Source organism: Panthera pardus, unplaced genomic scaffold, assembly GCF_024362965.1.
Source record: "Panthera pardus isolate Hobbes unplaced genomic scaffold, ASM2436296v1 HiC_scaffold_6, whole genome shotgun sequence".
In the NCBI taxonomy this organism is placed as follows: Eukaryota; Metazoa; Chordata; class Mammalia; order Carnivora; family Felidae; genus Panthera; species Panthera pardus.
The window spans coordinates 79,239,527-79,267,523 of NW_026526991.1; the positions used below are offsets into that span (position 1 = coordinate 79,239,527).

The 27,997-nt window shown below is 39.0% G+C and overlaps 1 protein-coding gene and 1 long non-coding RNA gene across 4 annotated transcripts in view; one reads left to right on the top strand and one right to left on the bottom strand.

Moving 5' to 3' along the window:
* Positions 1-27,997, bottom strand: part of FAR2 (fatty acyl-CoA reductase 2) — a 151,288-nt gene that overhangs the window by 32,845 nt on the left and 90,446 nt on the right. For both annotated transcript variants that reach the window (XM_019452361.2, XM_019452360.2), the window contains exon 2: positions 12,983-13,211. In XM_019452361.2, the coding sequence (XP_019307906.1) occupies positions 12,983-13,171 (189 nt within the window). In that variant the 5' untranslated portion in view covers positions 13,172-13,211. The remainder of the gene's footprint in view (positions 1-12,982; positions 13,212-27,997) is intronic.
* LOC128774899 (uncharacterized) lies at positions 146-27,992 on the top strand. 2 transcript variants are annotated; one of them, XR_008419398.1, is made up of 3 exons: positions 146-232; positions 25,816-25,918; positions 27,909-27,992. It is a non-coding gene; the product is annotated as an uncharacterized LOC128774899 (long non-coding RNA). The 2 variants fall into 2 exon arrangements; XR_008419399.1 differs by lacking the exon at positions 146-232 and adding an exon at positions 12,233-12,302.

Genomic DNA, 27,997 nt, shown 5'->3' on the forward strand with positions numbered 1-27,997 from the left:
TTTTGTGTTGGTGGGATGAAAGACAGAGGATAACTACTAAAAGTAGAAGGAACAAAGTGTTCCCTTGGGTCCTCTGCATTGACTGCAAACGTGGCTGGAAAGGATCAGCATAGAACCTTCGCTTTCGTAATAATGACAAAACCGGAGGACAGAGGAAATGTTGCAAATGGGTCCTCAGTGGACACCAGCTCTTCTGAAAGTTTCTTTTGCTGATGTGAGACATTCACTAAAGGTAAGAAAAAAAACAGGTGGAACAAAAATGAGCGAAGAAAAGAAATTTTAAAAATTTCACTGAAGATCCACCAATAAGGAACTTCATATAATTATTTTAGGTTCTAAGAGTTTATCATATTCCTTCTCATATATATTTTATTTAATGGCACAGGAGTGAGAAGGTAAAAAGCAAGTAATTACCTGCCATATATGAAAACTCAAGCAGAGGACTGCTGTGTTTCCATTTTCTGAAACCTTTTCTTGACAAAGGCAGGACACTTCTGTGGTCACTGGAAGATCACAGCTGAGAGGCGATCTAACCATTTCAAACTGATAACAAAGCTACACATTTCTCTTGGAAAGTGTAGGAGTGTTCTATTGATTCGATGTTACACAGACAAGTATTTCTCTCTCTTAATTTGTTTTAAACACAAGAGATTATTCCATTTATGGCAATAGTTACTGACAGCCCAGAGGCAAGAGAGAAACTCTGCAAATCCGAAATGAGAAAATCAGCAGAAAGAAGACAAGAGACATTTTCTGGATTCAATAATCTCCTTAGGTAGGACATCTGTAGGCAGACACTACGACTCTGTTTTTATTAGAAGCAGGAATTGAACAAGGGGTGGGGGTGGGGGCATGACATTTATGTTATGCTTTTGAAACAATGTAGATGTCCTGAACTTGGATTTCTATAATCAACTTTGTTACCCACATGACCTGACTTTGGAGATATCCACAGGGGATTCAGTTGCTACTTCCCAGGGGAACGTGGAAAGTCATAATATCTTTAATAATCATAAGAGTCTTTGATTATTAAAGTTAATAATACTGACTGGAGCACCAGGGGTCCAAAGCAGAAAAGAGCTTACAACATTTTTGGGAGAAATTTTGGAATGCTGTGTAAGAGCAAATCAACAGATTCTGCAAGTTAGCTCTTGAACAAGAAAGACTTATCAAGAAAGGATATAATCTAAGTTGAAAACAGTTAAACACAAATAAGTGCAAGTAAACTAAGGCAGAAGCTATCATGAAAATTTACAAAATGTTAAGATATTGCTAGTTCACGAATAACTCTCATAAGATATAAAGGATTAACATAGAAGTTTTTATTACCTCAGCAAGGACCATTTCTACAGGACCATAAAGCAGTATGGTGTAGCAGTGTGGTTATTGAACTTTGGCATGCAGCTGGGTTAACTAGAAAGTTGTTTAAAAAAACAAAAAACAAAGCCCTAGGTGTCTGAACCTGGAGATTCTAACTCAGTTCTGAGTTGAAGCTTGTGTGTCTGTACTTTGAAAAAGTTCTCCAGTGAGTCTGATATACACTGTAGGTAAGAGCCCCTGGCATACTAGAAAGATCTCAGGCTCTTTGGAGTCAGGAAGGCCTGGGTTTGAATCCTACTGCTGCCATTTATTAGCTGTGTGACTGAGGCAAGTTACTCACTTCTTGGGGCCTCAGTGTTTTTATTTGCATATTCATCTAAAATGCTATTTGTTAAACTCTCTGTGTTCTCAGAGAACTAATGATTCAGCATATATTCTGCTATTCTTAAAAGCAATTTTGCATTAAAAATTTTTAATTCACTTTGCATAAAAATCTATGATAAACACCAAAGATGACACAGTGGTCAGTCTATCATCTTGTTGTTTTATGTCCCCAAGGTAATTTTCACAGAATTCCTTGAGAATAAGTACGCGGACCAAAGAGGAGGTAGGGTGGCTAGGAAGATGGAAACCAATCTTTTTTTTTTTTTTTTGCTTTTTTTTTTTTTAAAGTTTATTTATTTATTTTGAGAGAGAGACAGAGATAGAGTGAGTGGGGGAAGGGCAGAGAGGGAGGGAGAGAGAGAATCCCAAGTAGGCTCCACACTGACAGTGCAGGGCTCAAACTCATGAACCATGAGATCAAGACATGAGCCAAAACCAAGAGTGGAACGATTAACCGACTGAGCCAGCCAGGCGCTCCGATGGAAACAAATCTTAAAATTACTTCCACTCTCTACAGAATTGGTGGCATCTCTGCATTCTCCAGGCTACCGGATGGGTAAAGTGGTGATACTAATCCAGAGGTGGCCATGGTTTTCCCTTCCTAATGAAGTGGTCATCATTGGGAAGTATAATGCCTGGAGAGCAAGGCTTACTGCCAAGACAACCAGGGCTTGGAGGATGCAGTTTCTTGGGGAGGCAATGCAATGTGGTGGGGAAGGTGTAAGCTTTACAGGTAAGAGAACAGTGTTTAAAATCTTTGTTACTTCCTTGGGATTTCCTTAGATAGGCGACAACCTTTCTTGGATTAGTTTGTCATCTGTGAAGTAGCAAGAAAGCATTCCACAGAGTTGTGTGAGGGTCAGATAGGGTCAGGAAAGTCAGATGCCTAGCATAGTACTTGCTACTTCAGTTCTTGATAATAGGAAAACTCCTTTTCCACATATACAATAATACTCAGTTTTCAAAAGCTGCTAATCAGACGGCTGTGTGTGTGTGTGTGTGTGTGTGTGTGTGTGTGTGTGTGTGTGTATTTGCTGGGTCATCAAAGGTTTCTGATTATACCATGTGATCCAGATACCTCTGCAAACTGAATGTATTCCAGAGTCAAGTTGAATCTTGTGGCTTGATGACTTTTTGAGTGAAATGAGTATGGGCAATTTGAAGCTTTTAAGAAAGAGACCTGATATCACTGGAAGAAATTGAAAAAGAAGGAAAGAAGTTGGATGTGTGAAATCATGCCAGAGATCGAATTACCTAGTAAATTGTATTGCAAAAGAAAATAAGAGATTGGGAAAATAAATTGCTTCTGCTTCTGGTACTGTTATTATATCCCCAGGACTAAATCAATTTCTTTAATTTTTTTTTTCTTAAGAGAAAGGAAATGACCCACAGGGGGTTGGCTTAACATGCTTCAACTAATCTGAGTTGAGTAACTGTCAGACTGAAGGCCATTTACACTCTTTTAAAACTGTGTATTTGTTAATCATGGGAAATTTAAATTCCTGGCAAGATTATATTCTAATTGTCCTAAGTTCATAGAATCCTCTTGCTTTTTGTGGGATGGTTTCTCAGGAAAAATAAAATCTAGTAACGGAACAAAACTGGCTTTGGGAATTTAAAATACAAACTTCTGTTTCCAATTGCCTTTGCCTTATATAGAGATTTAACAGAACCATTAATGCCAATCAGAAATTCATTTTTGAAAGTTGGGAACAAGCAGATCTTACACAGGGTAGCCTTGAACCAAGCATGAAAACGCCTTTTTTCCTCATGAAAAAGTCTTTGAAAATTAATAAGGAACTTCTACGTAAAATGAAATGAACACTTCTGTTGAGTGTTTCTTAATACTTAACAATGTCAGATTGTTGACTTTTCTTTTGCAGGTGTTACTTGATTCAAAGTTAATTTGTTTAAATGCATTATTTTTCCTCTCAAGGATTATTTTGTCTAATGCCTTCTAGAAACTACCAGTGATAGTTTGTGAAAGGAGTCAATAAACTATTTCAAAAAATGTTACGCTCTCCCATTGTCTTAAACCTGGTCAGTTCTGTGAACTGAGAGCCCAGTGTGTGACCTTGTATGATACATTAACCACAGCTCTCCAGGGTATTTCAGAGCTGATTTATCTCATGGGCAAATAAGGGCTTATTGAGTAATTCACATTTTTCCAGAGAAGTTGACTTGAAGTATCCAGTGCAACCTGCCAAGCCCTACCTTTGTTTAAAAATCCACTTCGTAGTGACATTGTACAAGATAGTCCCGCCCTGGAAACCTTGAGTTTTGCCTGGTCTTCTCGGAGGATTAAAAAACCCAGCATCTAAACCCAGCATAATGTAACTGATTATGTTCAGGTGATTCTACACCCAGCATAATCTCATGGCAACCTTTCCCTTTTTTGATTACTATAGTTTAATAGGAGAAGCCCAAACTTTCTACGGATTCTCTCAATAAAACATTTTTTAGATACTAACCTCTCAATCACTCTTAATTAACTACCTCTTAATATAATTCAACTACCTGGGGTTTTATTTTTCAAATACGGACATTGTCTCCTTGATGTTTTCTTAAACAGTTGTTAGGAATAGATTACAACCAATTTAAGACCCTAAATTGGTATAAGTAGGACATGATTGTTGTAAAAAGGAACACATCTTTAAGACACTAAAGACCCTCAAAACACATTTCTTGGAACTTGATAACTGAATGAGTTATTGGCAACCCATTACCTGCTGTAGTGGGGAAAAGCCATGTCTTGTTAAGCAAAGCCATATTCAAGATAGCAAAATAGATAAAATATCAATTTCTCTATCTAAAATTGTTTTTGCTACAGTGAAAAGCTGGTTCGTTGAAAAATGAATACATTTTTCATAAGTAAGAACTAAGCGGCCAGCATGGGAGCCCTGGGGACCCATGATTTGAACAGCACGGGTCTGTGATGAGCATATTCACATTTCAGCACATGGTATCTGGCTTTTTTTCCTTAGATGTTTCTCAGATTTTATGAAATAAACTAGAAGATTAAAAAATAATAATGCTAGAATCATATTTCTAATACAAATCAAATCAAATTATTTAATTTTGATAAACAGTTTCAAAACTCACAATCAACTGAACTTATATCTGATGACCTAGTTTTGGAAATTCATGGTTGCCTTGCTGCCTTGCTTATTGGCTTTTTTAAAAAGTGGGTGTTTCCTCCCCCACTATAAATGTGAAACATGTTCATTGTTACTGTATTTGCAAGACTTTGGGAAAATATTCCTGCTCTCATTTGTTCACTGTGAAAGAGGGTGCTTTCTGCCTTACCATAAAAGTAAACATGCTCATGATGACTGTAATTTGAAAAGTTGGAAGTTCCAAAAAATAGAATTAACTCAAGATCCTACCGGCATTTAAGGACGTTTGTTGAGGTGATCCTGAATATGGTTTTGCATAACTTTTTTTGCACTCAATATATGAGAAGTGTTTTCTCATGTCGTTTAATAGTTTATAAAATATGACCTTTAATGCCTACATACTAGTCTAACAAATGTATGTATTGTTTATATTATCATTCCTCGACTGTGGAACATTCAGATTGATTCTAGTTTTTGCTACTATAAATCATACTACAATAACATATTGGTACAATATTTGTGTGTCTCTGGTTGTTTTCTTAGAGGGCCAGCTTAATTGTCTTTGTGAGAAAGTCTTCAAGAATCTGCCATCAATTCAGATATCTGTCCCTCTATTGATATAGAGCACTTCCCTTAAGTGCTCTGAAAATACTTCAGAAACTAGTTATATATAAGAAAACTGGTCTGTTCTGATTCATGAGCCCCACTTCCATGTGGCCAAAGGATGAAAAACAACCTTTTTTCCAAAGCATTTCCCACTTAATTGTCTCCCTCTGAAAGCACGGAATCAGGAAGCGAGAGGTGGTATCTGTCCATACAATGAAAGGAAAGAAATGAATCAGATGCATGAATTTTGATAGATACAACAGATGTTCTCTCGACTGTATTTCCTGGGGACATAGTGGGAATCAAAGGCAAACTGATAACACTTTAATTTATTATGTCTTAAAGAAAAACTTCCATGGGCACCTGAGTGGCTCAGTCATTTGAATGTCCAACTCTTGATTTTAGCCTGGGTCATTAACCCAAGGTCATGGGATTGAGCCCTGGGTGGGGCTCTGCGCTATGCATGGAGCCTACTCAAGATTCATTCTCTCTCTCTCTCTTTCTCTCTCTCCTTCTCCCCAACTCAGGCTCTTTCTCTAAAAAAAAAAAAAAAAATTAAGAAAAGACATACTTCCAAGCCTAACTTACCTGATATGACATAACATACCTTTATCTACCTTTTAAGAATACCATTGTACTTTGAGGGGCGCCTGGGTGGCTCAGTCAGTTAGGTCCCTGACTTCGGCTCAGGTCATGTCTCAACAGTTCGTGAGTCCGAGGCCCACGTCAGGCTCTGTGCTGACAGCTCAGAGCCTGGAGCCTGCTTCGGATTCTGTGTCTCCCTCTCTCTGCCCACCCCCGTTTGCTCTCTGTCTCTCAAAACTGAATAAACATTAAAAAATTTAAAAAAAAGAATACCGTTGTACTTTGAGATGAATTAGAATTCATACATTGCTATGTATGAATGAAGAGAAATATTGCTTAAAAATGATACCAGGCCTCACTTAGGAATAAGGTATGATTGCATTTAAAGCACCCTGTCTATGTCAAAATAAAGTTAAGTGACAGAATAGAAACTGGGTCTTGATTTGTGGATGATATTTAATAAATACTTGCAGAATCAGAGGCCTATCAGAAGAAACACTAACCCAGATAGTAAAGTTCTTCTGAGTAAAAACCAGGAGCAAGAGTGGCCATACAATAGGACTAAAGTTTGGCCTGGACTCAGACAAGACCACTGAGAAACTAGAATGCATTAAACTTGTTCATTCAACAAATTTGGTTGATTACCTACCAAGTGGACAGTGATAACACATGAGAGTAATGACAATGGAAAGGTCTTAGACTTAAAATTTAGAGGGAAAAGTTGGGGTAATAAATGTGTTAAATGTGTAATAAATGTGTTTTGGCTAATCCAATACACTTGAGAAAATGGTGTATTATCTGCCAAACGTAAGACTCTTTTACTCCTACTGGATTTGACATTAGGAGATCATAAAAGCAGACAGAATTATTAGGAAATCAAAGGTTTATGGGCATATTCCCTGAAGTATAACCCTATCTTGGAAAGTTGATTGTGGCAGCCACATATTTGGAATAACCAACTTGCACCTTCCCCCCAAATTCTAACCAAATAGAAGAAAACTAGAATTCATATGGAATATTCTCACTTTTAAAATATGATGCTACAAAAATGTTAAACTACATTATTCCCCTTTTAGGTAGAAGCCCCAGATCTGTCCATTCTGCATGCTTCTATCTGACCACGTACATCAAAAATTTATGAAAGAATAATGAATGCCTTTGCTACAAAACCAGAAATAGCTAGAAACTTAAGAAGACTTTTCCATGTGCCAATCTCTTGAGCATTTTGATGCTACAGTAATTGTTTCCTTTTAAAACACTCATTTATACATATCTTCAGTAGTTTCACATTACAACAGCAAAGGCTTCTTTAGGGAGAGGACAAAACTTTAATTAAGAAAAGAAAAATATTTTTATTCTGAGGGTGAATTTAGGAGACTGTGTGAAGACAGTCTTAGCAAAGGGGTGGGTATGTGAGCCTGACTGTTTACAGAAAGCTAACTTTGTATGCTGGACTTGATACTACTGGGACTATCTTGAAAGATATGGAGAACAGTTTTTAAAAATTTCAACTGGGGGGCGACTGGGTGGCTCAGTCGGTTAAGCGGCCAACTTAGGCTCAGGTCATGATCTCGCGGTCCGTGAGTTCGAGCCCCTCATCAGGCTCTGTGCTGACAGCTCAGAGCCTGGAGCCTGTTTCAGATTCTGTGTCTCCCTCTCTCTGACCCTCCCCCGTTCATGCTCTGTCTCTCTGTCTCAAAAATAAATAAATGTAAAAATTTCAACTGGAAGACATCTATGGATGGAGACTTGGAGAAATGGAGACTTCTAAGCATTCAGGGATTCAGCAAATGGCTGCTGGTTGGTTTTTTCTTGGTTTTAAATGACAACTAACCTCCAGTTTAGTTATCTCTGCATTGGAGATGACCAATTGATGGCTATGTTTTAGATTGGTGAATGTCAAAAGCTGATTATTTTATGCTTTACATTAACAAAACCCATACAGAAATTCTACTTCACCTTTTTAACCCACAAGTCAGCTTTGGTTTCTCTGCACCTTAATTGAATTGTGATTGATTACACTCCCAATTCAAGATCCTCCCCAAGATTATTCAGAATTCTCAGGTGCCTAATTTTTCATTGTTGTTTCTGCTCTTGCTTTTTCTCTAACTCAGTGATGCAGTAAGATTATTTTATAAAAACATATTTTGCCTAACACATTTAGGTATTCTGTATCAGAATGCATTTTGCTGATCCTCTATTCCATGAGTTGGCAGAGTTCTTCCGTAAGGGGAAAATGTAGTATGATTTCTGTTTCAATTACTCAACTAAGTTCATTGCAATCACAGATCCCACAATTAATTTCCCATCTTCATCAGTTGAGTGCTGTTTTATTACCATTATTTAAAATAGCGGAATCATCCAGCTTTCAGAAGACAAAAAAAGGCCTTCAACTGGAGTGTCATCCCCTAAAAGATAAAGCTCAAGCTTCCATATTTGAATAGTAATATTAAAAACTAATAATTGCCAAGTTCTTATCCTGGTCCAGGCACTATTCTAAGTGTCTTTCCTGTATTAGCTCACTGACATCTCACAACAGTGTAGAAGACAATAGCCATTAGTATCCTTATTTGGGTTACTCAGGCTCAGTTATGTAAAGGCACACTGCTTGGTGGGGAGAGGACACCAACTCAGGTCTGTGTGACTCCTGAGACCAGGCTCTTCTCAGGACGCTTGCTTCCTAATATCCATTCTTCTGGGTCTTGAGAAGTACCTAAATTATCATTCAGATGTTCTCCATTCTCCATGTAGCCACTGTGCCTCAGGAGAAGATGGTCTCACCCTAGCCCCGGGGAAAGACTTATCTAAGTGAACTCTTACCCTCTGCTCAGTGGTTAGCTTAGATCTGGAGTTTCTGAATAAATCAGTATATGTCATACCACATGTGATAGGGGTTGGTCCAGAAATGGACATATAACCTACCCTAGGCTGGTAAGATATAAGGGGAAATACGAGGTTTTCAAGAAAAGAGGTTTCATCAATCTTGAAAGAGAGTTTCAGGGGGAGCCAGCCTCTCTTTATCCAAAGGCTGTCATATATATGTATATGTATATGTATATGTATATGTATATGTATATGTATATGTATATGTATATGTATACACACACACACACACACACACACACACGAATCTTGCAATGATAACAACCATCTTATTCATAACTGGAATAAAACTAGGACAAAATGGCAGAGCTGAGAGATTCACAGACCAAGGTGGCCAGAGCTCCAGCCCACTGCCCATGACTGTGGTCCTGGAGTTTCCCATTGTATAATCAATATATCATCTTTGTTTTCTAAGCCGGTTTCAATAGAGTTTTCTTCCAACTGAAAGTGAGCTAACTAATACAATTGTGTGTAGTCTTTCAGAATCTGGCCTGAACTAGCATGCCTTTCTAGTTCTTAAAAACTCACTTGTTTGGGGCTAAGCAAGTCACCCAGAGGTTCTCAAATATACCATACCAGCCATCCATTTGCAGGTGTGGTTCTTCCCGCTTAGACTGCCCTTTGGTTTCCTCTCTCTGGAGAACTCGTGTTGCATTGTAATCATGTTTTACATGACTATCTCCATCACTTGACTTGGCCGTGTCATTTTTGTCTTCATATCCTTAGTGCCTAGCATACGTGTGACACATAAGCAAGCACTTCAGTAAGTGTAGAGTTAATTAAAATGAGGGGCAGCATGAAAATCTTAATCACAGCATGGTCCTTCCATACAAGACACTCAGTCATCTAAATAAATGCTGTCTAAAACTCTGGGATTATAGAAATGTTCTATACCTGTACAGTAAAGCAGCCAGCAGCACACGTAGCTATTGAGCACTGAAATATGGCTACTATGACTGAAAACTGAATTTTAAAGTTCACTATTGTAATTAATTTGAATTTAAATAGCCACATACTCTAAGTCAAAACAAAAAACAAAACAAAAAAATTAATATAATCTGGAAGGGTTTTTTTTTGTGCAAAAGGAGTGTATTCACATATTTTAAAAATGTAATCTTAAGGTTTGTCTTTCTTTTGAATTTTTAGTTTCAAAATGAATATGAGCCATAATACCTTATATGTCACAGTCAGTAATAAGGATTGGGCTGTCCCTTCCCTGAACACAGCATTCTTGACAGCCAATCAGCAAGAGCATCCTCATATTCTGAGGCAAGAATTCATGATTTTTGTAGTGGAAACTTTTCAGTTTTTGAATGCCCAGAAATAAAATAAAGCACATCACTTTTCCCCCCATGGAAAATCTTTTTGTAGGTATCAAATTCCACATAGCCAAGAAAATGGGTCTTTGCATAACTAAAGCCTGTTTTCTTTAACATTTATTTAGTTTTGGGAGACAGAGAGAGATAGAGTGTGAGCAAGGGAGGGGCAGAGACAGAGAGAGACACACAGTCTGAAGCAAGCTCCAGGCTCTGAGCTGTTAGCACAGAGCCCGACATGGGGCTTGAACTCACAAACTGCAAGATCATGCCCTGAGCCAGAGTCGGACATTTACCCAACTGAGCCACCCAGGCACCCCTCCAAAGGCTTGTTTTCAATAAGTGATGGAATCTGTTCTTTTTCGCAATTAACGTTTCTGTTATAAATGATAACATAGAAGTAAGATGCCTTAAAAAATAATCATAGTGTATAAGCTTCTCCAGATTCTTTAGATGTCCAAGGAATTCAATAAATAAAAGTACTAAAAAAAGAAAAGAAGCCCCACAAAATGGTCATGCAGACATGGTGTTTTACCACAGATATTAAGTTGATCAGCCATTTAATGCACAACAGATTTCTTTCCTCCCATAATTCACTTAGGTAAAATTTATGGAGAAAAGAAATCTATACAATAAACCCTAATTAGCATAACAGTAAAAAGTGAGGCCACAGGGGATAGTGGTTAAAACTATACCATACCTAATGATGTCAGACTTGGATTTGAATCCAGAAAGACTTGAGTAGGGGAGAGAGATAGAGTGAGGTGGATAGACAGACCACTCTCGGGTGAGCAAGGTATTATTACCCTACTTACAAATAAGGAAACCAAGGCTCATAGATACAAGTATATATCTTGCCCACCGTCACACAGCTATTAATTGTTAGTGCTGAGGTTCAAACCCAGATCAGTCTGCCTTGTGAAGCCTATGCTTTTCAAGCACTATCTGATGATAACAGACAGTTCCCAGGTGATATTGATCCTGCTGGTCTGGAAACCACATTTTGAGAACCACTATATATAAAGGTCAATAGCAGGCAATAAATAGCCCAAGAGTGGGAACAAGTGTGGAGATTTGCAAGTCAGTTTCACAGATAAGTTATATACAGTACAATCAAGATCTCCAGGACAAAAGTAATATTGTTGTGTCATTGAAAAGAACAGTAGGTAAAGACTGTGCTGACCACAAGACTCTGCCACAATATTTATCTACAGATCTATTCTCTGGCTACAAAGCTAAAAAGGCATGTCTGCTATGTGAGAAAAACAAACTCCATTAGGGATATATAAGTGAACAAAGCTGTCTGAAGAGGGATCTAGATTTCAGCTTTATGCCACCTTATCCTTTTGGTCTTAAGACCCACTAGCTACAAAGCAGGCAGTGTTGGGCAGAGGCAAGTGTGTTGCCTCAGGGGCCAGACTGAGATCTAGAGTCTGACTCTCATTTACCACCTGGGTGACCTCTGGTAAGTTAACACTCCAGGCCTGTGTTTCCATCCATAAAATCTGTAAAATGAAAATTGAGGATATGAATCATTCTTTTTTCATCAGGCTGTTGCAAAAATCAATGAGGTAAGGCACAAAAAAGCCTTTGAATGGTGCCTGCCATGTACTAGGTGCATAAGTACTTAATACTAAGTACATAAGTACTAACTACATAACTGTCAGCTACTATTATTTGTCCCACTGCTGAGTCAAGCCATGAGAAACAGGAGAGGCTTTCCTGATTCTCTTGATGATCATTTGTACCAAAATCTCATCCAGGTACCTGCAGATAAATGTGATCATCGGGGTTCCTGAGTGTCTGTAATGTGCTGTGCTAACAGATACTGCCTCCGTTAGACGGGAGCATTCCTACACATGGGAAAGGAGGCTTTTTATAAAAGAAAACAAAAAAACAACAACAAGAAAAACACCTTATTTAAATTTTCCTTTTGCCAACCCTAAATGACCCTGTATATTTCAAAGGGGCCTCTGAACCAGACACATGCCTTTTTTTTTTTTTTTTTTTTTTTTCATTTAATTCCTGTGGCAATCCTGGGAAGTCCTTGTCTCTGTTCCTATGTTGAACACCGCAAACCGGAGCTTACGAGGTAAAGTGACAATAAACTGATAAGCCAGAATTTGAGCTAAGATATGCTTGAGACCAAAGCCAATACTACCTTCAGATTTATAAAACATGGGAGGATACGTATAATCTTTTATTTAAGGAGTGAGGGGGTCTGATACGCAAATGCTCATTTATGTATGTAATATTTCATGTTCCATGTTTTCCCCTTAGAAGAACCTATGGAATAATACAAATACCAAGTTACCATAGATAAGTATGTAACACCTAAACCTTGTGGAGTGTGGACAACTGCCAAGTATTATCGCATGGCTACTTACTAATCATACCTGTTCAGAATAGAATAGAATATCCAAAACTTGGGGGGGGGGGAGAAACTACCTTGAATTTAGAAGTAGGAAAGGGTTCTGTTGAACTTTGACAGATTTTGAGGTTGGAGAGTCCACTCTGGGGATTTTAGCATTTTTGATTCTTACTCAGTAATTTCCAGAGCATAGAGTATCTGCTCACCTGCCCTGGACAGAGCCTATGCCCTCTTTCTTCTCCTACAGGAAAACACCACAGATTTCTATGAGCACCTGATTGCCATCTTGTCTCCTCTCCTCTACCTGCCCAGGCATCCTGGCCCCCCCACTTGCAATCTGGGGCTGTCAGGGAATACTGTAGTGAGTCATCTTGCCCCAAGGCTCTTCCCCTAAGGCATACCTTACTATTTAGGATCTGGAAAACCCTCTGCTGCGTAGTCTGGCCAGCCTTGGTCCTCACAAGGATGTAAACGACTTTCAGGTCTGGGCTGGTGCGAAACAGCTTCTCCATCAACACTTTGCCCATGAAGCCTGTGGCCCCAGTGATGAGAATGGACTTGCCACCATAGAAAGCTGCAATCATGGACATGATTCTTCTCTTTGTCTTTTATAGCTATGGAAAGAGGTTCCTGAAAAGGAAGGGAAATAACAAAATGTTACATTCTCAGAAGCTCAAAAATGCAGTCATTTAAAATGTTTCTGATGCTTCCAGGAGTTTTGAATGTAGAAAAAGGCCCAAGTGAGGACATCATGGTTTATTGACAAATGATTCATTTCAATCGAGATTTATTGAGATCACTTTATTAAATGCCAGACTTTATGCCAGGAATTGTGGGCAAAAAATGAGTGAGACATGGTTCTTGCCCTCAATAAATTGCTCTTATTCAAACGGAGGCCAACACCTAAATACATCATTAAATATAATACGTGAGTGCTAAAACAAAGGGGGTCACAGAGGCGGGGTGTACAGCAGGATCTGGAAATTGCAGAAAGGCCCGCCTGAATAGGTGGTGATGCATGAGGTAAAACTGGAAGGCAGAGAAGGGCTGGGGTAAAGGTGTCCCAGTCCAAAAGCAAAAGCAAAGGTACAAGCTATAGATTGTGTTATATGGAGGAAATAAAAGGAGTTCAGGGTTATGAGAATGTAAATGATAAGGCTAGGAGTGGCCCCAGAGCCTGTGAAAATTAAGCTGAGAACAGCCATCACATTTTTTGACACTTATGATGGAATTACTATTACAGTGGCAGTTTTATTTACAGAAAATATTGGAACAAATAGCTTTTGGTCTCACTTGAACTAACAGGCCTTTGCCTACCTAGCCATTTCTGAATAAATATGCTTTTCTCTTCCTTGAGCTAAAAAGGGGCCCCATGCCTCCCTTTCCCTGTATGGTAGCTATTCTTAGGGTTGAAACGTGGCAAGAGACAAAGGGCAGAGAAGCTCGAACAAGTGAAGCCACAGACCAGGGACTTTGTTAACCCTGAAGTGGCTCCAGGTGATCTATTGTCCGTTTCCGGCCGTTGCCAGGAACACAGAGAAGGAGCAAATCTGGTAGGGGGAAGCCACATGCGGCATTTGGATCCTGGGCCTCCTGGAAAAGGCACCATATGCTGTAGGCATGCAACGTGAAGTGTTTTGTCTTTAAGCCCGGGTTTAAAACTGTCCATTGGAAGCAGTGGTGGAGAGCTTTGAATGAAACAGTGCTGTGGTGTGGGTGCAGACTTCCTTTCTGTCATTGTCACGGACGGCCATCTGTAGCCACTCCCCGGCAATCTGCTGGATGGGGTTGGGTTGATCTTGCAAAACACAAGCCCAGGGACTGGCCCTAACATCAGAGCTCGTGAAGAAGACAAAAACAGGCAGAAGAGTCAGCACCCTGCCTTGTCAAGTCCAGTCAGGATTACTCTGCCAGTAACTCCTCAACGAACTCCTTAACTTCTCATAGTCATAACTTACAAATTGTAATTATAGACATAGTTTATACTGTAAGGAATTTGAGGCTGTTCTTGGGCAGAGCTCTTTGCCTTTGGAGGATTCATTCACTCATGAATTCACTCAACAAGTAATTTTCAGGACCTATCATGCCGGCATCTGTGCAAAGTTCCAAAGATTAAGAGATGAATAAGGCAAACAGACCCTTGCATTCCCTTTAGCAGAAGAGGCCAGCAACACAAAAGTAAGTAAATATGCAAACAAGATAATTATAGACTGTTACAAATGCAAATAAAATAGGGATCAGTGACAGAAATCACACCCAATCATCAACACTATTCACTTTAGGAAATCTGGATTTCAAATCATGTTAGCTATATCCCCTGAGTCCCTATTTAAACCCCTCTTATTGAAGGCTGATGTGAAAAATACTATTTTGAAGAACACATTTGGATTTGGTGCAAAATAGCAATCATAATTTTGGTCATGTTCAATAATGCTATTTGTGCTGCAATGTATCCAATGATTTTCTCAAGATTTTATCACTTGGGAAAAGTATTGATGAGTTTTGTCTTGCCTGCCTTGAAACTCAGGAAAGTGCTGTAACCAAGTCCGGAAGGCAGTATGACATCCTAGTTTAGTGCACAGGTTCTAAGCAAGACCATCTGAAATCAAATCCCAGTTCTACCACTTATTAGCTCTGTGACCTCAGGCAAATTATGAATTTCTCTCTGCTATAGTTTGCTCATCAGTAAATGGAGATAACAAAAGCATCCACTTAATAATGCTGTGGTAAGAATTATATGAGTGAATACATTAAAACTGTTAGCAATCAGGGGCGCCTGGGTGGCTCAGTCAGTAAAGCGTCTGACTTCAGCTCAGGTCATGATCTCTCATTCGTGAGTTTGAGCCTCACATTGGGCTCTGTGCTGACAGCTCAGAGCCTGGAGCCTGCTTCAGATTCTGTGAATCCCCCTCTCTCTGCTCCTCCCTAACTTGCACTTTGCCCCTCTCTCTCTCTCAAAAATAAAGATAAACATTAAAAATTTTTTTTTAACTCTCAGCAATCAAAACAGTATTCTATTGGCACAAAGTAGACACCTAGATCAGAATAGACAGCCCAGAAATAAATCCACATTTATATGGCCAATTAATCTTTGACAAAGAAGACAAGAATATACAATGGAGAAAAGACAGTCTCTTCAGCAAATGATGCTGGGTAAACGGGACAGCCACATGCACAAGAATGAAACTGGACCTCTTTCTTATACCATTCACAAAAATAAACTCAAAATTCATTAAAGACCTAAATGTGACACCTTGAGCCATAAACTAGAAGAAAACACGGGTGGTAATTTCTTTGGCATTGGCCATAGAAACATTTTTCTTGATATGTTTCCTCAGGCAAGGGAAACAAAAGTAAAAATAAACTATTGGGACTATACCAAAATAAAAAAGCTTTTGCATAGCAAAGGAAACCATCAAAAGATATTTAATTGGAGGCAACCTACTTAATTGGAGAAGATATTTGCAAATGATATAGCCAATAAGGGCTTAATATCTAAAATATATAGAGAACCCATACAAGTATACATCAAAACATCCCAAATAATCTGATTAAAAATGGGCCGAGAACCCAAACAGACCTTTTCCCAAAGAATACATTCACATGGCCGACAGACACATGAAGGGATGCTCAACATCACTCATCCTCAGGGAAATACAAATCAAGACCACAGTGAGATAGCACCTTACACTTGTCAGAATGGGTAGAATCAAAAAGACAAGAAATAACAAGTGTTGTGAGGATGTGGAGAAAATGGACTCCTTGTGCACTCTTGGTGGAAATGTAATTTGGTGCAGTCACTGTGGAAAACAGTATAAAGATTTCTCAAAACATTAAAAATAAAATTACTATATGATCCAGTAATTCCACTATTAGGTATTTACCCAAAGAAAACAAAAACACCAATCTGAAGAGATACATGCCTCCCTATATTTACTGAAGCCTTACTCGGCATTACAATAGCCAAGATACGGAAGTAACCTAAGTGTCCATCAACAGATGAATGAACACAGAAGAGGTGGTATAGACACACAATGGAATATTACTCAGCCATAAAAAGAATGAAATGTTGCCATTTGCAACAACATGGATGGACCTAGAGGATATAATGCTAAGTGAAATAAGTCAGACAGTGAAAAACAAATAGCGTATGATCTCACTAATGTATGGAATTTAAGAAACAAAGCAAACAAAGAAGGAAAAAAAGACAAGCAAAAAACCAGCCTCTTAAATACAGAGAACAAACTGATGGTTGCCAGAGGGTGGGTGGGTGGGAAGAAGGATGAAATAAACAAAGGGGATTAAGAGTACTCTTATCATGATGAGCACTAAGCCATGTACAGAATTGGTGAATTATTTATTATATTGTATATCTGAAATGAATATAACATTGTATGTTAATAATGTCAATAAAAAAAGAAAGCTCTTAGTTTCCTATAGTATATACTAAGTATTAGCTATTAATACAGTCACTGTATTATATGTTTTTCCTCTTAATAACTTCTGGTTTTTCCTTTTGACATTTATTTTAAGTACTCTGTATTATGCATTTAAATATTCTCTTTTGGAAATAAGAGGTGATTTACAACTCAATCAACCATCCAGCCAAGTAAACTGTTTTCCCCAAATGCAACTCTACTTGATGATGACCCTTGCCAATTCCTTTTTATATAAAAATGTTTTGGAATCATACCCCTTTAGTATATTAGGCATAAATGAGCTTGGTTGGCAGGGAAATACAGAAGAGAAACTGAGTTTGGATAGGGTTACTTTCCATGCAAATATACTATTAAGATATAAAAAAACATGTTTTTAATGTTTATTTATTTTTAAGAAAGAGAGAGAGACAGAGCTTGAGCAGGGGAGGGGCAGAGAGAGGGAGACACAGAATCTGAAGCAGGCTCCAGGCTCTGAGCTGTCAGTACAGTGTCCCATGTGGGGCTCAAACTCATGAACCAAGAAATCATGACCTGAGCCAAAGTCAGACACTTAACTGACTGAGCCACGCAGGTGCCCCATTACTGTCCACATATTTTGATCCAAGACACAGTTTTGTAGCATGTGATAAAAAATTTCGGGAAGCAGGTAATATATTTCTAATGAGCCCATTTCTTATAGAACAAAGGAAGGGTTGATGTGTCCCCAAAGAACGGAATTTGCCTGCTCTGTCTGGAGTCCAACTACTTCTCAAATACAACCCAAACCATGGCAGAGAACACTGAGTTCTCCGACAGGAAAACAAAACATAAAACAGTATTTCCTGGCACTCCTTACCCAATTGTCAAGGGCAGGTGGCAGAGGAGTGTGGCCAAGACTCTGATCAAGACAAGCGATTCTGAAAAATGTCAGGGAATTCCTCATCCTCTGATCAAAGCTGTAACAGAGATGTTTCCTCTACTTCTTGCTTCCACTCTCAATATATGGCTTAACACTGGCCCCAGAAACTCCTATGTGAAATTTGGCTCCCTGAATTCTATTCCGGGTATTAAACTTGCAAGGTCCAGGGACTGTTAACCCTGAATATAATTCATTAAAATAATTAACTCTTTTAAAAATTAAAATAACCTTACATTCAGTAATGGATGATATGCAACTCTTCAAGGAGTAATACGTTTAGGACAGCTGACCAGGTAATGGTTTGCCTTTCATATCTTCTGATTGCCAGTGCAGAGAGCAAAGGACAATTTCTTGTCCCTCATGCTCGTGATATGGCTTGTGGGAAGCCTAAGCCACTTTGACAACTTTCAGAATCATCCTGTATAATGTAGGATGTATGACGCTTGAATGATAAATGAGGGAGCCTATGAAAATCAGCCAGTGCATGTTTGTTGAACACGTACTACGTGCCTGATACTGGGTAGGCACTGGGAATAGCAGTGAATAGGCTATAGGCAGCTTAGATTCTTCCTTTCTATTCTGGAGCTTTCTCCTTAAGATCATTTCCCATGGTCATGAGTAGAAATAGCTAGTTTTTACTATCCTTTTGGTAGTAAAATGAGGCTGTTCTCATTTCTAGAGAACAGATGTGAAAATCCTGAATCATAATTGTTGTGCCAAGTTAGATACATTTTTGCTGGTTTCAGCATATGGGAATTATTCTTTGAATGGTTCTTCTGGAAAATAAAAAAAATTTAAGATTCAGAAATGTAAGGGAGACAAGTTTGCCCAAATTTCTTGATAGTCCTTCAGAAAAAAAACATTAAAAAAACCCAGCAAGGTTCTTTGCCTCTCAGGAATCTTACATAACCAAGGTTTCTTAGTCTTGGCACTATAAACATTTAAAGATGAATAAATGTTTGGGGGAGGGGGCTGTCCGGTACAATGTAAAGTCTTTACTTGCATCCTTGGCCTCTATTCACTAGATGGTAATAACCTCACTCTTCCTCAGCCAGGTATGTCTAGACTTCGCTAAATGGGCTTTCGGGAAAAATTGCCTCTTCTTCAGAGAATCATTGTTCTTGGACCTTCTTCAATTCTCATTTTATAATATGCAGCACATCATACTAAAAAATCAAGATTCAAGGCTTAAATTTCTGCTTGTGAAGCTAAGCACAAATAAGATCCACTGCTACCCCCATTTTACCTATATTAAATCCTTCATGGCTAAGTATATTTACCCAAGCGAATTACATGCATGGCAAATTCTGATAGTACTCAAAGTGAAGATGAAGGAAGATTTCTTCAGAGAAAGATTACCCCCTTTTTATTTAACCAAATTTCTTCTGGTCTCTGTGCTTTAAGTTAGACTATGAACCCCACATTTCATATAGATTGAGCCTCTCAATTTTATCCATCTAAACTGATTATGGGCAAACTTTGGAAAGAATAGCAATTGGGCCAACAGGAGATCAGCCAAGGAAAGCCATTTAGTATTGGTTACTGTATATTAATAATTCTATAAATAATTGAGTCAATCTCATCTATAGATAATTCTGTTACTCTTTGTGAAAATTCAGACATGATGTGTATTAAGATATATCTCATGTAGGCAAATGGAGTGTCAGTTGGCAATGAGCCTGGTAATATGGGCTGATCTATTGAAGAAAATTGATGCTATTTTGTAAAACTCAGTAAATGAAAGTTGTTCTGCTTCATCAAAATTGAACGGTTGAAATTCTTTCAATAAATGTGTTGAATTAATCACATAAATGCATTTACAAAATATTATTCAATGAAAAAAAGGAGACCACAAACTTGTGAAGCATCATTAATGTCCATTACAGACCCCTGTGGGAAAGAATGGGGGGATGTGTGGGTGAAATCAATGACAGTAGCTGTATAATAGTGTGATAGGATTAAAGGGAAAGAGTCTCTTTTCATGTCTGTAATTTCTTTCCATGATTTTAAATGGTAATTTAATAATATATACTTTGAAAAAGTTCCCAGAAAGTCATGGCAGCTGGTATTTTTATAGGCTCTTCTTTTGCTGTGGGCACTAAAGGTACAAAGAAATTTGCAAAACAAGCCTCCTTAGTTTATTTTCTTTTTCTTTTTTTTTAGAGAGAGAGAGAGAGAGAGTACAATCTGGGGAGAGGGGCAGAGGAAGAGAGAGAGTATTAAGCAGGCTCCACGCTCAGCACAGAACCCCTTGAGGGGCTCAATCCCATGACCCTGGGGTCTTGACCTATGCCAAAATCAAGAGTCAGATGCTCAACTGACTGAGCTACCCAGGTGCCCCCAAACCTCATTTGTTTAAAATGTGTTTAAATATTTTTTAAAATGTAGCTAAAATTACATTAAACACTATTTATGGCCTGAATTATGTCCTCTCCAAATGCATAAGTTCAAACTCTAACACCTACTGTGATGGCATTTGGATATAAGGTGTTTGGGCTACATGGGATCATCAGGGTGGGGCCCTAATTTGACAGGACTGGCATCCTAATAAGAAGAGGAAGAGACACCAAAGAACAGTCTCTCCTTAAACATTAGGCACCAAAGAAAGGCCATGTAAGTAGGTACAGAGAAGGGAGTTGTCTACAAGCCAAGAAGAGAGCTCCCACCAGAAACTGAATTTGCTTGCACCTCAATTATGGACTTATAGCCTCCAAAACTATAAGAAATACATGTCTGTTAAAGCCACCCAGTTTGTGGTATTTTATTATAGTAGCTCGAGCAGCCTAATGCATACACAAACACACATGAACAGAGAGATGAACATTTTTGGATAAGTAAAATAACTTGACAATAATTCCTATCAACCTTACTCCAATTATGGAGTAGACCTTTTTAGTGAAGCAAATGCATCTGTCTCATTTTCCCATCTTTGGGGATAGAGGCAGGCTATTGATTTGTGGCATTTACATGTTTGTGAAAATATGGACAGGCCTTTTACAATAAACTATAGAGACGTCATTAATCCAAGCCTTAAGAGTCTGTATAGAAGTCACATATCTGCTTTCAAGTACTTAGTAGGAAAAAAAAGAGTTTTCATCAGAATTCTTTCTTTTTTATTTATCTTTAGTCTCCACAATTCAGCAATAAACTTAGATACCTTTCACTGTGGGCTTGTTATATAAAGTCTTTCCGCGAGAACTTTTAAGTTCTTGATGGGGACATACTAACCCCCAGGGGTATTGTGGGCAACTGTTGGGGGCACAGCCTCACTAATCACATTAGCAATGAGCCATAGTCAGGAAAAACCAATTTGGAAAGAGTTCTGAAGGGGGAAGGACAGTCCAGGCTGGCTTTAGAAACACAAAATTTACTAATCACCTTAACACATTCTTCTTAGTTTCCTTGTGCTTAGCTCATTAGTAAGTGTTCCAAAAAGCCCTCTAAACTTAACAAAGATGAAAAAGGAAAAATATGACCTAAACTCATCATTTCATCATAATTGATTAAATAGGTGTGTAGACTGCCTACAATATGAGACCTACTGGGTTAGGTGTGAATAATTAAAATGTAAACATTCTTCCTAAATGGTAAAGCATTATAAAAATGCATAGCACCATTATTATTGCTTATAGGTAAGTCAAACAATAGGCAACATGTGAATATTCTAAAATGGTATCAAGAGTCACAATCAAATGGAAATCCTGATGCTTCCTATTTTGTCTTGATTAATTATAAATTGGTCAGGTTGTAAATAAAAGAATAGTTGATCTATCAACACAATGACCAAAGGAACCCAACTGAATGGATAGTAAGCTAACCTACTTTTTCATGCTCTGCTTAGAACTAAAGACTATTTTTTTAAAGATGACATGACATAGATTATCTATCTATCCATCCATCAACAGACAGAGGAAGAGAAAAATAGAGATAGAGAGGGAGGAGAGAAATAAGTGGGAGGGGAGAGAGACAGAGAGGGAGAGAGAGAGAGAGGAAGGAAGGGAGGGAGGGAGGGAGGGAGGGAGATGGGGAGAAAAATGTGTGTGTGGGAGTGGGGAGGGAATTTTAAGAAACTGTCTCATGAGATTATGGAAGCTTGGTAAATCCAAAATCTGCAGGCTGGAGACTCAAGGAAGAGTTGCAGTTTAAGACCAAAGGTAGAATTCTTTCTTGGGGGAAGTCGGTCTTTGTTCAATTGAGTCCTTCAAGTAATTGCATGAGGCTCACTCACACTATGGAGGGTAATCTGCTTTACCCAAAGTCCATTGGTTTACATGCTAATCTCATTCAAATACGCTTTCATAGAAATATCTAGAATAATGTTTGACCAATATCTGGGCACTTGGTCTAGCCAGGTTGACATATAAAATTAAACATCATAAGTCCACCCTTGTTGACTTGGCACCCACGCAAATCTCCTTAAACCATAATTTCCAAAATAATGACAATAGCAAACTTATACTTCTGCCCAACATTATATAACTATCCTGCATACAACTAAAACATACTAACTCTTTCCCCAGAAGAGGATGCAAAGTCTTTGGGTAATATTTACTCTTCTTTCTGATATCCTATAACTTAAAATACTATGACATAAAGTTGAAATCAGTTAAATACTAAGATACAAAATTAATATATCTTATTTCACATAAAAGGATTAGATAGTGAGGAAAACATTTGTTTTACACAGACACACAAATGTATTCATAACAAAACAACAAAAATAATCATGACAACTATAGTCATCATTTCTGTAACTAGTCACATGGTATTTGTAACTACATTTCAGTTGGCAGTTCAGTGGGCCAGGATTCTTTACCTGGTGGGCATGACCCAAGCCTTCATTCCTGAAGCGTCTGGGTCATCATCAGTCCTCTCTGAATTGGGTCATTGTAGTTTTTCATTGACCTTGATCACAGGGCATTATATCCTCCAATCAGTTTTCTAGGTGTGTAGGATGGTTTAGTGTTGGTCTGGCTGTATTTCATGGACACGAGACACACAAAAAACTTCCATGCTGTTCGGCCATCTTGGCTCCTCGATCACAGGGCATTATAATGCTAAGAGATGCCCTGAGGGATCGCCTATATTTCAGACACACTCTTCCTTACCTCCAATGTGTTTCCTCTTGGTAGTTATGATCAATACTCCCCCAGCCAGCACAGAGACTCCCCTCTTTGCTTGTTGATTCAGAGGCATGAGATATTCAAAGTGGCCAGACAGCAGGCTTAACTTCCAGTTCAATTGAATCATTGTTCTGTCCCCTGGTAGGACCTTTCTTCCCTTTGGAACTAAGATTTTTAAGCCAGCAGAACACAGGGTCATGGGGAGAGGGAGAACATTTTTGATAGTGGGTCATTTGGGTAATAGTGAGTGGTGACACTCTCATTTCTGCCCCTTAACTCATGAACCTGTGAATCTTGGCTATGGGAGAAAATAGCATGATCTATTAGATGCTGATTCAGAGCATATACAGCCTTCTGGAGAATCTTGCCCCTGTCCTTCAAGGTACTGCCACTATAAATGAGTCTTCTAAAGACCATTACACCATTCTGTCAAGTCAGCTGCTTCGGGATGGTGATGAACATGATAAGACCAGTGAATTCTATGAGCATGAACCCATCGCCACACTTCATTTGTTCTGAATTGAGTTCCTTGATCAGAAGCAATGCTGTATGGAATACCATGATGGTGGGTAGGCATTCTATAAGTCTGTTCATGGTAGTTTTGGCAGAAGTATTACATGCAGGGAAGGCAAATCCACATCCTTTATTTCAGCAAGAACAAAACACCGACCCATGATAGAAGTAGTCCATTGTAATCAATCTGCTTCTAGGTAGCTGGCTTATCACCTGGGGACTCAGTGTTGGTCTCCTTTTCAACGTTTTTTTTTTTTTATTTATTTTTTGGGACAGAGAGAGACAGAGCATGAACGGGGGAGGGGCAGAGAGAGAGGGAGACACAGAATCGGAAACAGGCTCCAGGCTCCGAGCCATCAGCCCAGAGCCTGACGCGGGGCTTGAACTCACGGACCGCGAGATCATGACCTGGCTGAAGTCGGACGCTTAACCGACTGCGCCACCCAGGCACCCCTGGTCTCCTTTTCTGGCAAACTGGGCACTCACCAGTGTATTTGTGGATGAGTCAGCCTTGGCGAGCATAAGTCTGTGTTACTGAGCCCACACATAACCTTCATCCCTGCCACTATGACCACTTTGTTTATGAGTCTATTGGGGGATAAAGGGGTAGCTGTGTATTCACAGGAATAGGTCATCCTATCCATTTGATTATTAATATCTTCCTTGGCCAAGGCCACTCTTTGGTAAACATTTATGTGGTGCACAGATATCTTCACATTTTGGCTCATTCCACATACCTTTTCCCCAGACTTCTTTGTTGTCAATGTTCTTTCGTGTTCTAATCATGTTCTTTTGAGTCCCTGACCATCCAGACAAACCATTGGCCATAGGTCATAAATCAGTATACAGTTATACATCTGGCCATTTTTCCTTCCAAGCAAAGTGAATAACCAGGTTCACTGCTTGACATTCTGTTCACTGAGAGGATTTCCCTTCACCACTATCCTTTGGGGATGTCCCAGAGAGAAGCAATTGTTCACTTTGGGTGGTACCTACATCTCTCTCTTCTTCTGTCAACTGATTATAAGGAATTCCTCACAAGGTCATAGATGCATGCTGAGAGAAAAAAGGTAGTATAGCACTAGTGGGGACCATGGGCATTTGGGCCACTTCTTCATGGGTCTACTTGTGTCTTCAGGGCTTTCTTGGGCCTGATCAGATATGTAAAACTTGTATTTGATGATGATGTGCATGCCCAGCTTTATGGCTTGGTGGGTCAGATGAGATCCAGTTCGTGATGGGCAGCTCAAGTTGCATGATAAGTTATGGTATGGTTAGGTGTTCAGTTTCCACTAAGGCCAGTAGTAGGCCTAAAGCTGATTCTTAAAAGGAACGTAGTTATCCATAAAGGATGGCAGGGCTTTACTCTCAATCCTAAGAGTCTGTGCTATGACTCACCAGTAGAGGCCTGCTGAAGGCTCCCAACAGCATCCTTATCTGCCATTGCCACTTCAAAGACTATTGGATCTGCTGGATTATATGCCTCAAGTGGCAGAGTGACTTGCACAGCAACATGGACCTGTTGTAGAGCCTTCTCTTATTCTGGGATCCATCAAAAAATGGCGGCTTTTGGGGTTACTCGCTAAATGGGCCAGAATAACATACCCAAACAAGGATAATGTTGCCTCCAAAACCCAAAGAGGCTCAGTAGGGCATCATATCTCTTGTTTGGTTGTAGGAGGGACCGGATGCAACAACTTATCCTTTATCTTAGAAGGGATATTTCAATGTGCCCTACACCACTGGCCCCCTAAACCCCCCCAGAGATAGAAGATTCCTGAATTTTTGTTGGACTTTACCAATAAAATTTTTGTCAGTTACCACCCTCTGGTAACGATATCTTACAAATAAGTCTATGGTACTTGCTACTTCTTGCTCACTAGGTCCAATCATCATAATGCCATCAATGTAATGGATCAAAATGATAGCTTATGGAAGGGAAAGGTCATTAAGATTCCTGCAAATTAAATTATGGCATAGGGCTGCAGAGTTGATATATCCCTGAGATAGGACAGTGAAGATGTCTTGCTGGCCTTGCCAGCTGAAAGCAAATTGCTCTGTTTTTTTTTTTTTTATTAACATGTATGAAGAGCAAAGCATTTGCCAGATCTGTAGCTACATACCAGATACCAGGAGATGTGTTAATTTTCTCAAGCAATGAATCCACATCTGGTATAACAGCTGCAATCAATGAGTCACCACTGTGTTAAGCTTATGATAATCCATAGTCACTCTACAAAATTTATCTGTCTTCTACACAGGCCAAATAGTCAAGTTGAATGGGAATGTGGTAAGAATCACCACCTCGGCACCTTTCAAATCTTTGATGGTGGCACTCATCTCTGCAATCCCTCCAGTAATGAGGTATTTCTTTTGGTCTACCATGTTACTAGGTAGAGGCAGTTCTAGAGGCTTCCACTTGGCCTTTCTTGCTCCACAAGAAAGGGATTCTGCGGGGATTCTGTCACCTACTGGGTATATCTATTTCAATTATGACTTTCTGAACTGAGGAAAAATGGGTACAGACACCTACTGAGCCCAGTGCGAGATGGTTCTAACATAAAACTCCCCTGATCACCTGATATCCATAAGCTCCTATTCTGACTGATGGACTACAGGGGCATTTTGGGTTTCCTAGAATTAGTGTCAGTTCAGAGCCACTGTCCGGTAGTCCCCAAAAGTTCTTATTATTTTCTTTTTCCCCAGCATACAGTTAACCTGGTTAAAGACTGTAGGTCCCTTTGGGGATGGCAGGGAAAAAGATTAACAAAATGCATTTTTAGCAATATACAGTTGTCCTGTTTCAAGGGGGCCTGGCTTCCCCCTTCATTCTGCATCTGTAAATTGGCTTGCATCTGGGAATTGATTCAGAGGTCATAACTCTGTTTTAATGATTCAAGTTAGACTTCTGTTCAAGTTGACCTAGAACTTTTCTGCTTATACAGATCAAGCAAGAATTTAGTAGGCTTCCCATATATTTCACTTCTAGGAACACCATGATCAACCAGTCAATGCCCTAGCACTCTATAAATCAGATTATAATCTGATTTATGCTTCATCCTGCTGTCCATTATGGAACCATGACCACCTTGACTTTGGCAATGGAGGGTCAACACTTGACTCCAGCCATGCGAGGATCTTCAGCGCATTTAGGTTTTCCAATTTAGTGACAGCAGTCCTCACTGTAAGTTCTGGACTACAGAGAAGAATAACCACTTAGGTCTTCAAGGATCCTGGGACTACCCTCACAAATTTATTTCTGTGGTCCAGCCAAATTGACACATAAAATGAACCATCATAATCATTAATATTTTCTGCTAACACATTCACCATATGCAAGACTTCTCCCACAAATTTTAATGAACAAAATCCTTGCTTGATGTCTTGGTAGCTGAACATAAAATACAGAGACAGGAGGAAGTTTTAGTTATTTGGAATTATTTCCTTTGTCTGTTTTTCAACCAAAGTATTCATTACTGGTAAACTCTTCTATCTCTGAACTGTCTCAGCTTAAGTACAGCAACAAAAAATTATGTGAGGTGTAATAGAGGCACAGTGAGAAGAACACTGATGTAGGAATTAGCAGCAGAGCAGAGTTCATTTCTAGGACTCGTTTTTTTTTCTCTTCTGTGAAAAAATATTCTATCTACTTCACAGAGCAGTTTTAATTATCAAATAAAGTAATAAATGAGAGAGATTATTATTCCAAGTGTCATCTGACCAGAACAGAATGATGTTTCCCTTGTTCTGGATGTTATATACTATACAATTAATGCTACTTTGACTCTGAATCCAAATACCTTGTGCTTATTTATTAATAGATATTCAGGGTACACCTTTTCACCCTAATTAGGTAGTAAAACACTTTCCAGAGATGTATTTTATATTGTATTATTGCTTACATGCCAACTAGCCCAATACTATGCAATGAAAAGTGGCTTGATAAATATTGTTAAATCAGTGAATGAAGGAGTCAGAACTGAAGAACCGATTCATTTAATCAATGAACAAAAAATCAGGGGGTGTTTCACAAAGTGTAGTGGGTATTTGAATCATCTGGAAAGCTGGCTAAAATGGCTCTTTCACCAGACCCCATTTTCTGAGATTCTGATTTAGAAAGCTGGGGCAGGGCCCAAGTAGATGCATTTTAATGAGTACCCCACTGATTCAGATATAAGTGGTAACAGAAATGCAAGTATAGGGGATTTAATTGTGTTCTGATTCCAGATCATATTTTGTACCTTGGTCCCCATGTTTAATGTAAGCCTATGTTGTCCCTATGACTTTTTTTTTACTTAAAACAATACATAAAATAATCTGCTTACTTACGAATTCTCATTTCTGACAATAATAGAATGTGGCTAACACAGGACACTGCAGAGCATGGCTTCAGTCCAGCCTAAGCCTCAGTCTGAACTTCCAGGACCTCCCATTTGCATGAAG